At 35.2% G+C, this 12,282-nt stretch overlaps 1 protein-coding gene across 1 annotated transcript; it reads left to right on the top strand.

Moving 5' to 3' along the window:
- Window positions 1-871: 871 nt before the first annotated feature.
- On the top strand, window positions 872-11,103 carry fan1 (FANCD2 and FANCI associated nuclease 1). Its single transcript, XM_055028849.1, has 13 exons — window positions 872-1,995; window positions 2,484-2,624; window positions 2,712-2,913; window positions 3,665-3,898; window positions 4,699-4,830; window positions 4,909-5,017; window positions 5,796-5,915; window positions 7,139-7,303; window positions 7,389-7,551; window positions 7,638-7,741; window positions 8,465-8,659; window positions 8,870-8,998; window positions 9,460-11,103. The coding sequence occupies exons 1-13, from the start codon at window positions 1,035-1,037 to the stop codon at window positions 9,598-9,600; spliced, it is 2,796 nt and encodes a 931-aa protein (XP_054884824.1). The 5' UTR covers window positions 872-1,034; the 3' UTR covers window positions 9,601-11,103.
- Window positions 11,104-12,282: the final 1,179 nt, after the last annotated feature.

Raw genomic sequence — 12,282 nt, forward strand, 5'->3', positions numbered from 1 at the left:
ACAATAAATTCATTATGACCTCACTAGATTTTGTTTAGTTCTTTGTTGGATATATTTTCCACATTTATACACATATATAAATCCTTATAGGAATACAAATTACCTGAATCATCATAGAATTGAAACATATAACATGTGTGGCAAATAAAAACATATTTGCCCTTAAATTTCTTCTTTTTTGTCACAGACAAATAAAGATAACTCAAGTAAACACAAAATATTTTTGTAAGGTATTAAACGTCCTCAATAATTGCCCCCTTTTTTAAATGATGAAGTGTGACAAACAATATTTCTTTGGTTCAAAGCAACTCCCACTGAAACTATTTTGAACATTTATTTATGAAAAATTTATATATATATATATATATATATACATATATATATATATATAAATATAATTTTTATATATATAGATATATAACAACATATATATATATATATATATATATATATACATTTATTTATGAAAATTTTTTTATATATATATAATTTATATATATATATATATATATATATATATATATATATATATATATATATATATATATATAAATTATATATATATAACCTCCGATGCCCAATCACTTCCCTACTATATAAATTATATATATATATATGCAACAACATATATATATATATATATATATATATATATATATATATATATATATATATATATATATATATACATTTATTTATGAAAAAATTTATATATATATATATATATATATATATATATATATATATATATATATATATATATATATATATATATATAATGGTAGTATGACTAATTCACGTCAACCGTTATTAAAAGAACCGGCATATTGATTCGGCTCAGTAAGGAATGCCACATTACATTCAATGCCGCTAGCACACCACCAGAAAAGCTATGTTTATTTGTTGTGTAAGCTTTCTGCAAGTTAGTATTCAGTTGCGGTCCTTGTAGCTTTCACTACATTTATTTATTTTTTCCCGAAGTATGCAGCAAAGTGAAACGTTAGAAAAGGTCATTTTTATTGGATCGGCTCAGCATGACAGAAAGAACAAGCAGCGACAAACCGAGGCGAAGCTTGTCACTGAAGAAGAAGAAAGGCGATGCTAAAGCTGGGACTCCGATCACCAACTTCTTCAGCAGCCAGCCTCCACCGAACCTGGCCTGTCCCCTCTGTGGACAATTAGTCCCAAGATTCAAGATCAATGATCATATCGATCTGCAGTGTCAGAAATTTGATAGAGGAGACAGCACTGCAGCTTCTGGAGGTAGGAATGATTATTCAGGGCTCCAGCTGTCACCTGGAGGCGATCTGTCAAAGTCCCCGGAGCAGGACCAGAAAGAGGACGCAAAAACCAAAACGAGTCCGTATTTTAAGAAGAATAACTCCCAGCAAACTCCACGGGACATAAACAACAAAACTGTGGTCAGAAGCATTGACCTAGGAAGTCTGTCTTCAAAGTTATCCAGAAAGTATCACAAGAAACATGCAGAGGTTTGCAACACGTCTGATCCGATGAGCTCATCCAGCAGCTCCCAAAAGGAAAATGTCCAGACTTTAGAAGACAGCAATGATTGTATTTCTGCAGTGACAGAAGCTCCATCGCCACCTGCAGAAAAACAATCAGACCAATCAATGGTTTCATCTGAACAGCCGCCTTCACCGGCCAAGCAAATGAAGAGAAAAAAGAAAGCCACCTTTAGGGCCAAGGGATCTCTGATCAGAAAGAAAGCGAAATATGAAGGCAGCAGTGGAGAATCATCAACTCGTCTTGATCCGGAGGACATTCAGATGGAAGGACAGGAATCTGCCAAGCCTTTCAGTTCAGAGGAGCTGTCTGATGCAGATGTAAAGGTAGAAACCTCCGATGCCCAATCACTTCCCTACTACCTGCGTAACTTCCGGACCGTGCTGCACGCGGTGTTGGAGAACGAGGACGACGCGATGCTCTTCAACCAGGAGGACATGTCCGCCGTACATGGATTTCAGAGCTTGTCAGGTATATTTTTGTAACTGACAATTATTTTAACAATCGATTATTCTGACGATTAATCGACCAATTTAATTAAAAATAGCACATTCTGCAGATTTTTTATTCAGCCAATTAAGTCTTTTTTTTTATACAATACGTTAAAGGTGCATTGAAACAAATTATAGTTATTTTATTAAATAAGAAAGAAAAAATGTTATTACCTAAAATGTAATAATTCCTTTAGTGAAAGCTTGGTAATTTGTAGCAAAGAATGCATCTACAGCTAAAAAATACTTTTAACATCAGGCCTTTCTGCGTGACTTAACATCAATACAGTTTAAGGCTTATATGTTAATTATTTTTAGATTAGCCAATTAATAATTGATGCTTTTATGAGTCTCTATACCCCAGTTAATGATTAATTGATTACCAAATTAGTTGATAATTGTTTCAGATTAATTGCTTCTGTCAAAGCATAACCAGTAACTCACTGTCATGATTTTTGAATCTCCCAGTTATGGCTCAGAAGCTGTATGTGAGGCTCTTTCAGAGGAAACTGAAGTGGCTGCAGGTAAATAAACTGGATTATGGAGAGATCTGCAGTGATCTGGGATCTGTTGCACAGGAACTGGTTCAGCTAGGTTTTCTACAGACAGGTGAGTAATCCGTCCAATTAAACCTTGACTAGGACCTTCTAAATGCTTTCAGAACTTTGATTTTTCTTGTGAACGTCTCTGTTTAAGAAAAGGACCTCGAGGATCTTGTGGAGGCTCTGGATCTGCTGCCGGCTCCTGAACTCAAAGCTCTTGCTAAGACTTTCCATCTGGGCTGTTCTGGCACCCAAAAACAGCAGCTGGTCGACGGGCTTCTTCGTCTGAGCAGGCAGAAGTCTTTCTTCTCTCCAGCCTCCAGTCAAAGCAAAGTTGGGACAGTTATTCTGAAACGGTGAGATTAGGGTTTGTCTGAGTGACCAAAATACTTGAAAATGCTTGAATTTTTCTTGAGAGTTATCAGAGTTTGGAAAGTACTTGATATTCAAGCAGCACAGTTTGATTAAAAGCCTAAATATTTACAGTTGAAACCAGATATTTTCATACACCTAATAAAGACAGACACATTTTTTTCTGACTGCTTGTCTGAAATTAAATTAGATTAAATTTTCTTCTTTTAGATTAGCAAGAATCACCAAAAATATTTCTATTTGCTGAATGTCAAAAAACCTAGCATTTTATTATTATTATTATTATTATTATTATTATTGTAACTTTCTTTATATATTTGGAGCCATTTGCCTTACATATTTTGGATTGTTTCAGCCTAATTAATATTTATTATTCCCAGTGATTGACTGACTTATTGATCTAAGAGAAATAAATAAATATTGTTTTCTTTTTTATATAATTTGGGCTTTGAGTCTATGATAAAATTGATCTATCTAGTAATATGTGTAAAATACTATCGATTTATCAAAATAGTAATAAGTATAACATAATGGTTATTTGAAACTGTTCTTTAGTACATTTGCATTATTCTCATCTCCAAAGTGTGGAGGTGGAAAATGTGAAAACTTACCTTTTTAACTTTTCAAGCACTTTTACTGTGGGAAAAGAGTAGGAACCATGTGAAATCTGATGTTTGGGGTATAAAAAGCTGCTAGAAGTAATCTTAAGATTAATTTTGTTTCTTTTATTTAAAGGGCGAAGCAGCTTGCAGGCTCCTGTGTGCGTCTGTCTCGCGGGCCTCGGGCCGTCTTCTCCCGCATCCTGCTGCTCTTCTCTTTGACGGACACGATGGACGAGGAGGAAATGGCAGCTGGAGGTCAGAATCAGCTTTTCACCATCCTGTTGGTGAACTCGGGTCGTCTGGCCTTTCCGGACTACACCGTGCAGCGAGAGGCCAAAGTGTTTCGAGATAGAGAGGATCTCATCGGGTGAGGATCTGCAGACTCTTAGTTACCTGTTGAAGTCACATTTTGTCATCTTAAGAATCTCAAATTAGCATTTAAAAAAAATATATATTATATGAAGTCATTTTTGCAGTTTGCCTGATAGGGAAGCAGCAAACATGGAGGAAAGCGATCTGTTCAGAAGAAAAAAATAATCGGATTAATTGGTTATTGAGTTAATTGTCAACTAATTTAGTACTCAAAATGACTAAGTTAGTAATTTTCATTACTAACAGGAGCTTACAGACTCAAAAAGGCCATTTGGTGAAAGCCCAACATCTTCAGAGCTGTAATTTAGTCAAAATAGTACAAAATATTTATACATTTTGACTTTACGATAAAAATACACCGTTGTGTATGTTTTACCCCAAACCTCTTGAGCAGCAAATTCACTTGAGGCATACTATGTTGTTGCATTTTAAACAATAAAATATATATTTTCTTATTTAGAAAAGAAAATCAAAAGTATTTGTTTATTTGCGTCTTTACTGTTCTTCTAAAATTGTATAAAAAGCCTTAAGCTCTTAAAAGAAATAAATAATCAATTGCTACAATAATTTTTAGTTAAAGCCCTACTTTTTATATTTTAGTTTGTAAAAAAAATGTATAGTTTTATTCTTATAGTACACAATTATTTATCCACCTTTTGTTGATCTATTACATAAAATTGTAATAAAATATTTGTTTATTGCAAAGTTAAAACTTTGTGGGATGTAAATGCTATTTGCATTTCTTTCAGCACAAAAGGCTGAAGTTTATATTTATGACTCTTTGCATTGCACCAGGTATGAAGCGTCCATGCGGGCCCTGATAGAAGTCACCCTGGCGATGCAGAGGGGTCAGTGGGATCAGGCCCTGCAGCTTTACACTTCTGCCAAAAAAACCTGGATTGAGCTCAACAGCAAGCATGACCTGAGGTCAGGACTTTAAATGGCTTCTTCGTTGGTACTATTTCTGTAGAATTCATGTTTGCTGACATTGTAATTTTCATCCAGTCACCAGGAAGAGCTGCCAGTGTTCCTCCGCAGCTTTACGACAGGGTGGGCTTACACGCGGATCTTATCCAGAGGAGTGGAGATTTTACAGAGGCTCCGTCGCTATGAGGTTCATCTGCATTCATTTTCTGCCTGTTTTTCAAATTGGTTTTGTTTATGGCGCTAAATGCGTCAGCAGGGATCATATATTGAAATCCTTTAAGATGCTGCAATTTTTGTATGAAGTGCTTGATATTTAAACTGAACAGTTTTGTAATAAAGTGTAATTGAACACTTGATCAAATGGAAACAGGTTATTTACAGTTGAAACCAGATATTTTCATACAATAAAACATTTTTTTCTCATTCTTTGAAGTTAAATCAGAGAAAAATTTCTTGTTTCGTTAGTTAGAAATACCTTTTTTTTCCTATTTGCTAAATGCCACAAAACTTTTGCGAGATTTTTTTTTTGATTATTTTGTTATATTTAATCTTCCTGATGGCTCAGTGATTTATTGATCGGTACAGTTAAAATAAAGGTTGTTTTAGGTTTTGTTTAAATTAAACAATTATTGAAATAGCTGATTTTTATTTTTTAATTTGTGTTTTGTTCTCAGAGCAGTCAGGTGTGAGAGAAACTTTTCAAACCAGAAAGCCTTGCTATATTTCATTTTATTTTGCCAGTGCTGTAGAACGTAGAATACTAAACAAGACATTATTGATAATTGTAGTGAGTAATACCATATAATAGTGAATTGAAACTGTCTTTGTACATTTCCATTGTTTTTTTCTTCAAGTGCTGGAAAAGTTTGAAAACTTACATTCAAAATACTTGAACAGAGTATAAATTTTACTGTTTAGAAACCTTGTGTTGGTAATGATAGTATTTCTCTCTTGTTATGAAACAGGAAGCAGTAGAAGAGCTGCAGGCCCTGCTAAAGCAGGCCGTTTACTGTCCTGACAGCCGGGGCCGATGGTGGGACAGGCTGGCTCTGAACTTTCACCAGCACCTCAAAAAACCTGATCAAGTAAGCAAAAAACAGATATGTTCATTTATTTGTTTAGTTTATATTAACATTCAGATGTTACAACCCATATAAATAATAAAAAAAACTTTATTTATATTTTACAAACACTAATGCTGACTGATGCAATCCCTGTAATTTAAATTCCCTGCTCTGCCTGCAGTGTTACCACGCGATGAGTGTATATCCTATTAGCGCTAAAGGCTACTGTGCCAAAGTCGTTGCAGTTTAGGACGCTTGCAGATTAGAGCTGCTCCAGTGAATGAAGTTGTTGTTTGTAGGAAAGGTAATGGGTATTACTGAGGCTGCAGCAAACATCCATTTTAAAGCTGTAAAGGTGACCTACTATGCTTCCTTTAACTAGTTAATAAGTTTATGTGCTATGCAAAACATGTCCATTTTTCACTAAGTCATTCTTGTATAAGAAGATTTTAGACTGATCAATTCTACCTCTGTTGAGTTCCTTTCAAAATGAGCAGTTTTCGGACGTCCTGTCACTTTAAAACCCTTTATGACTTACTTTTCAAATCTCCGCCTGGATGTTTTTGCTTATTTTCAGAACAGTTGCAGTTCTTCAAATGCCCTGTGAGTAAATAGATTTGCCCATTCATCCACAACAACTGGTACTTTCAATATCTGGCAGTTATTTTCGCAATTTACCGCGTATTAAAAGAGTATTTCATCAGATTAATTTCACTCCTGGAGGTGAAATTACCGTAATAACCCGATATTGGCTGGAAAGCGCAACGTCTCCCCTTTCAGAAAATTTCTTAGTTGAAATTTTTCAGATGGCTTAACGTGTCACGAAAGTACGGTACTGCAAATTTGGCTGGATCCCCAGCACTCCGTCAGGTCTTATAGGGTTAAAACTAAAGCAGCTGCTGCTGGCCACGCCCTCCAACTCAACGTTTACACTCAGATATAAAAATGACTACAAACAGATGTCCAATTATAGAACTGTACATCTTTGAAAAGCAGAAGTAGAGCCTCCTGTACGAGTAACAACATTAACATTGCAGCAATTGGTCTCTCATACAGCGGTGAAACAAGCTGACCAAATATGTTGCTAGGTAATGGCGCGGTGCCTGTTGAATGTAACTGAAATGGCTCATTTTCCTGACACCAAAAATGGCTTTGTTTTGTTTATTTTTGTGTGTGTAAGATTTACCTGAACCATTTCAGAATGGTGTTTTTTGGGGTGTTTTTTCCATCATTTCTCTTCTCAGGCTATCTGTGCTATGAGGGACGGGCTGTCAGACCCTCTGGTGCGCACAGGACACAAACTCGCCCTCCATCAGAGAGCTCTCCGGATGAAAGACGCTCCCAGCTGCAAAAAGTACCGGCTCCAACTCAGAGAGCTTCCTGCGCTCCAAATTCAAGACGTTAAACATGTCAGTCTGTCTACAGTGTGCTAATATGTGATATATATTTTATTGAACAAAAGAAATTCTGAGTTCTCTGTAACTTTCTTTCCAGGTGACCATTCGGGGTCAGCTGTTTCCTCATGAAGGCGGCATGGGAAAATCTAGATTTCTTTTACCAGAAAGTGATGAAGGAGACGGGAGTGGTCGCTCGATTGTAATATGCTCTGTAGAAGAGCTTAGTTTGGCACATTACCGACAACTAGGCTTTGACCAAGGTAAGCCATTTACAGCGACCCCCCATCCCCCAAAAAATGCAGGAAACTTCTAGAAAAAAGGTAGAACGTTGTCTTCTGTGTGTAAGGAATCCATGGAGAAGGATCAACATTCTCAACCTTGTTTGGTCTCCTGATGTGGGACATTATCTTTATGGAAGGTATTCCAGACGTCTTCAGAAATCCATACCAGGTAAAGGAACGACTAATCCAGGGATCCACAACATTTATGACCTAACCAGCCATTTTTACTCTCAGGTCAGCCAAATGAAACTCGTTTAAATGTCATATGGCCTTTTAAATAAAGACAACATATAATTTTAGATAAATATCTTCTATCCTACTAGGAAAATTGTTGTTATATTTCAAGAACCATGATTTTATTTCTATTTTTAGGATTTAAAATGAAGATGCATTTAAAATTTAGCAAAAACAGAATAGATCTTTTTTTGTGAAAATTTAAAAAGGCAAACGTATCGAAAAACAAACTAGTATTATTACTTTTGTTGTTTTTTTTTTAAAGAAATTAAATGCAAATATGGAAATAAACTGACTTGTCAGTTAAGCTCATTTGTTCGTTGGTTACCTAGAAACTCAGTCACTCACTCTTTGGTTTACTAGCAGCAACCTGCCGAGTAACTTGCACAGCAGCAGTTTTATGTTTCTCAACCTTGAGCCATAAAACTGCTTTAAAATAAACAAAACAGCATGGAGGAAAAACTGGATAAAAGAGGAAAAGACATGCTACCAGTTTGGTAGTAGTTCAAATATTTAAAACAAAAAACTAATCAATAATTATCAATTTAGACTGATATGAAACACTTATGTGTGGACACATTTTTTCAGCCATATCATCCAACCCTAAACCAAGCCCATAAAAGTTTAACTTTTTTATTTGTTTCTCTTTTCTGTCCAGACTTGTCCTTTGGATCTGTACACCGACTGTTTCTATAAAAACAGACGGGAAGCTATAATCTCTCGCGTTCAGTTGCTCTGTGAAGCTTCTGTGGAAACTCTGTGCGCCATGCTGGAAGATGTCTGGACATCTCAGGAGGGGAAAGTGTGTTCGCTGGTCAACTGGGAGCGTTTCTCGTCCCTCCAACAGGCAGAGGTATTTACAGCATGATACTGCCACCACCGTGTTTCACTTGGGAATGGTGCAGAAGGAAATGTAGAGCTAGTTTTATTCAATTCACGGTTTCTTAGCTGATTCTTTCCATTTTTAGATGATGGCTTTGGCAGACTGTGTGATGTTCTACACTTGGTATATTTCTCCCTGACTGCTTTGTTCTTTGAATCTAACAGAGTAAAATGTTTACAGTCTCTGATTGCATGTCTCGGTGGAGCTTTCCTTGGTGGAGTGATTGACCGAATGGCAAAAGACTACAGACACTGCAGAGGAGGTTTGCCTGACCTTGTTGTGTGGAACACCTCAAACAACACTTATAAGGTAACATCACCTGAGGGTAAACCATCCCTGCTTGGTTTGATGCCGAATTTGCTGTGTGTAACATTTACGGAAGAGGATTAGACCCAGTGGAAAAAGATCCCCAATTCTGACTTGTTTCTCAAATTTAAAGGGAAAATTCTGAGGTAAAGAGGTCTTAATTCTGAGACTAAAGTCAGAATTCTGAGGAAAAGAAATGCGTAAAAATTTTCCCGGAAAAATTTCAAAATTCTGGGAAAAAATTTCAGAATTCTGAGGAAGAAATAAAAGTAGAATTCCGAGATTAGTAAAATCTCAGGATTTAATCTCGCATAATGCTGAGATTAAAGTCATAATTCTGAAGGAAAAAAATCTAAATTTTTAAGAAAAGAAAAGTCAGGTTGATGTCTTGCCAGTGGCCCTAATCTTCTTCTGTGATTGATAAATTCCTCTGCTATATCTGAATATCGGAAATCTTCTAATAGTTGGTGGAGGTGAAGGGGCCCAACGATCGTCTGTCTCAGAAGCAGCAGATCTGGTTGGATGAGCTGCAGAAACTCGGGGCCGACGTCGAGGTTTGTCATGTGACGGCCACCGGAGCCCGTCTGCAGGAAATAAGCAAATAGATTCTACTGAGACACATTTATCTGCCAAAACAGAAACATCCTGGCAACAAGCTCCAAAAAGGAAAAAGAAATGTTTGTGTAATTTCTCCCAAAATATTATTTTCCTGAAGAATATTTTGATACATACTAAAAAATATGTTAAACACAACTGGTAACTTTTAACTTTTATATTGTTCATCATAAGTGTTCTTACTTGATGTATTTCTGGTGTCTTCCCTCATCTGCATCATGACTTCTAATTAGTTGATTGCGTTTATCATAAACTCCCAGTCAGGAGTTCACATGCAGTCATTAAGCTGTATAATTTTGTTGCTTTTTTGGGTTCATTTTCCAGCTCAAACGCCAAACTGTTTCCACACCCAATTGTTGGTTTTAAATGTAAAAATTAAGAAAAAGTGGTCTTTATTACTCCAATTACCTTGTCAAATGCTCTAATGCCTTTTAGCAGAAAAACAGACCCTTACCATGATGCTACCAACACCATGCTACGCAGTATTTTTAGGCTAGAAAGCCTGAAGAGTGCCATCTGTTTCTTATCTGACCATAAAATTTACTCCAAGAAGCATTTTGCTTTTCCATATTGGGCCGGTTTAAAATTCAGTCAAATTCGAATCTCTTATTTTAAATGCAGACATTTCCTTCTTGGTTGGCAACCTTTCAGTGGTGCTTCCAGTTTGAGGTTGACTTGTGAGTTTCTGGATTGTTAATAATCATGGTGACCATTTTTCTTACTTCCCATATTTAGCGACATTTCAAACAAAAAAAAAATTGGTATTGGGTAAAATCAGGCTTTTGAAAGATCAATAATAGGCGATCGGCAAAAAACTGCAATCCTAATCAGATGGTTCAAACCTGGAAGCATCTGAGTGTGCCAAGAGGTTAATGATCAAACATCCAACTGGTTTTGGAATGAATGAGGCAGACTAGCATTAATAATTTTGGAAAAACTCAATGAAATCAACAAGCTGCTATTGTTTTCTGAAGCTTGTTGATGAGTGCAAAATGAGTTTTTCTCAATTGAATGTACACATCTTAAGCTGTTTGTGTACAAATTAATAGTTATGGGAGACTAAAACTGTCAAAATTGTTCAACCAACGTCTTTTTCTTTCATTTTAGCAACTAAAAATCTTGTCCATTCTGGGGAAAAAAATAACTCCTTGAAGTAAATATTTTATGTAAGTGATGAGAAGATGTGACCTTCTGACTAGCCCTATAAAATACACCATATGATGAGCATCATAGCAGAGAGAAGAGATAATCAGAGGCAGACAGTTTGCAGATAATTAGAGTTAATGCATGAATGGATACAACCACCAGGAGGACCTTTATTCTTCTATTACAATAGAAACATGTATCATCAGTATGTCAGGTTACCAAGCAACTAAAACAAATCACATTTTCTTTGGCAGCTTAATCTGCATCAACTCCATGAGTTTCTCCTTCAAATAATTACTGTGTTAATTGCCTATAATGATGCTGATTTGATACTCATGTATTAAATATCAGCTGGTACCAAAGACAAAGTCTGAGGGTTGTTTTTATACATTTATAAAACAGTTTGTGTAATTAATGTGCAATTTATTCTCATAATTACTTCAAAAATGAAAAGGTCAGATTTTTTTTTTTAAATAAGTGATTTCTCACTGTTTTTGTTTGTTCTGGATATGATCTCTTGAAACAGATTTACACCAGTTCCTCGCAGCACAACCATGCAGCTAATAACGGGAGTAAGTGTAGGTAGGTGGGTGGGCGGCTGTGGGGATAAATTTAGATCATAAAAACAGAGAAATAGTTTGTTATGACTCCAAGCACACAGTGTCCTAATAATGAAATAAATACCTGTGTTTTTGCTGATAGGTCATAGTTTATACATTTTCTAAAGAAATATCTTACAATTAATTTCAAAAAGTATATTTTCCTTCCAAGTGCAATATATTTGGATTTAACAGACACACATAGAGAGGTGTGTAGTAACCGGTTACATTTACTTGAGGACATTTAAAAAATATAAATTTTTGAAGTATTTTTACTATGCTGCACTTTTTACTTTTACTTGAGTAATTTTATAAAGATGGATTGGTACTTTTATTGGAGTAAATTTTATCTTCTATCCACTGTAAGTAACTTCACTGAATGAAGAACAAACATGTTTTAACCAAAAATTCACCAAACACAGACAAGCCTGCAGTTTTTGTTAAAATTTAATGAAGTCCATATTGAAACAAACTGATTTGATTACATGTCCTTGTGCCTGATTTCACTATTTTATGTCACGTATGTGTTTTAGTAACAGAAAACGAATTAAAATTTTTTTTTTATTATTTTCATCCTGAAAATACCAAAATTTCCACTTCACCTTACACTTTGGTCCGTTGATTATGTAATTTTTAAATAGTAAGCGATTGTTTTGATTAGTTACCAGAGTTTTTTGGGGGGTTTTTTTAAACAAAAAACTTTTAGGAGTATTATGAGTCATTATGCTGTACTTTTTACTTTCAATTGAGTAATTTTATTATTACCTATCAGTTTCATGTGAATTATTGTCATTTTGTCCTCAAAATACCAAAATTTCCACTTAGCTTTACATTGTGGTCCAGCTGACGATTGTAATTTGTAAATATTAAATGTTTAATCACCTTTTTAGCAAATACTTTTTTACTTTTACTTGAGTAATTTTACTT

The sequence above is a fragment of the Poeciliopsis prolifica genome, unplaced genomic scaffold (genome assembly GCF_027474105.1).
Source record: "Poeciliopsis prolifica strain line A6 unplaced genomic scaffold, Auburn_PproV2 SCAFFOLD001, whole genome shotgun sequence".
Lineage (NCBI taxonomy): Eukaryota > Metazoa > Chordata > Actinopteri > Cyprinodontiformes > Poeciliidae > Poeciliopsis > Poeciliopsis prolifica.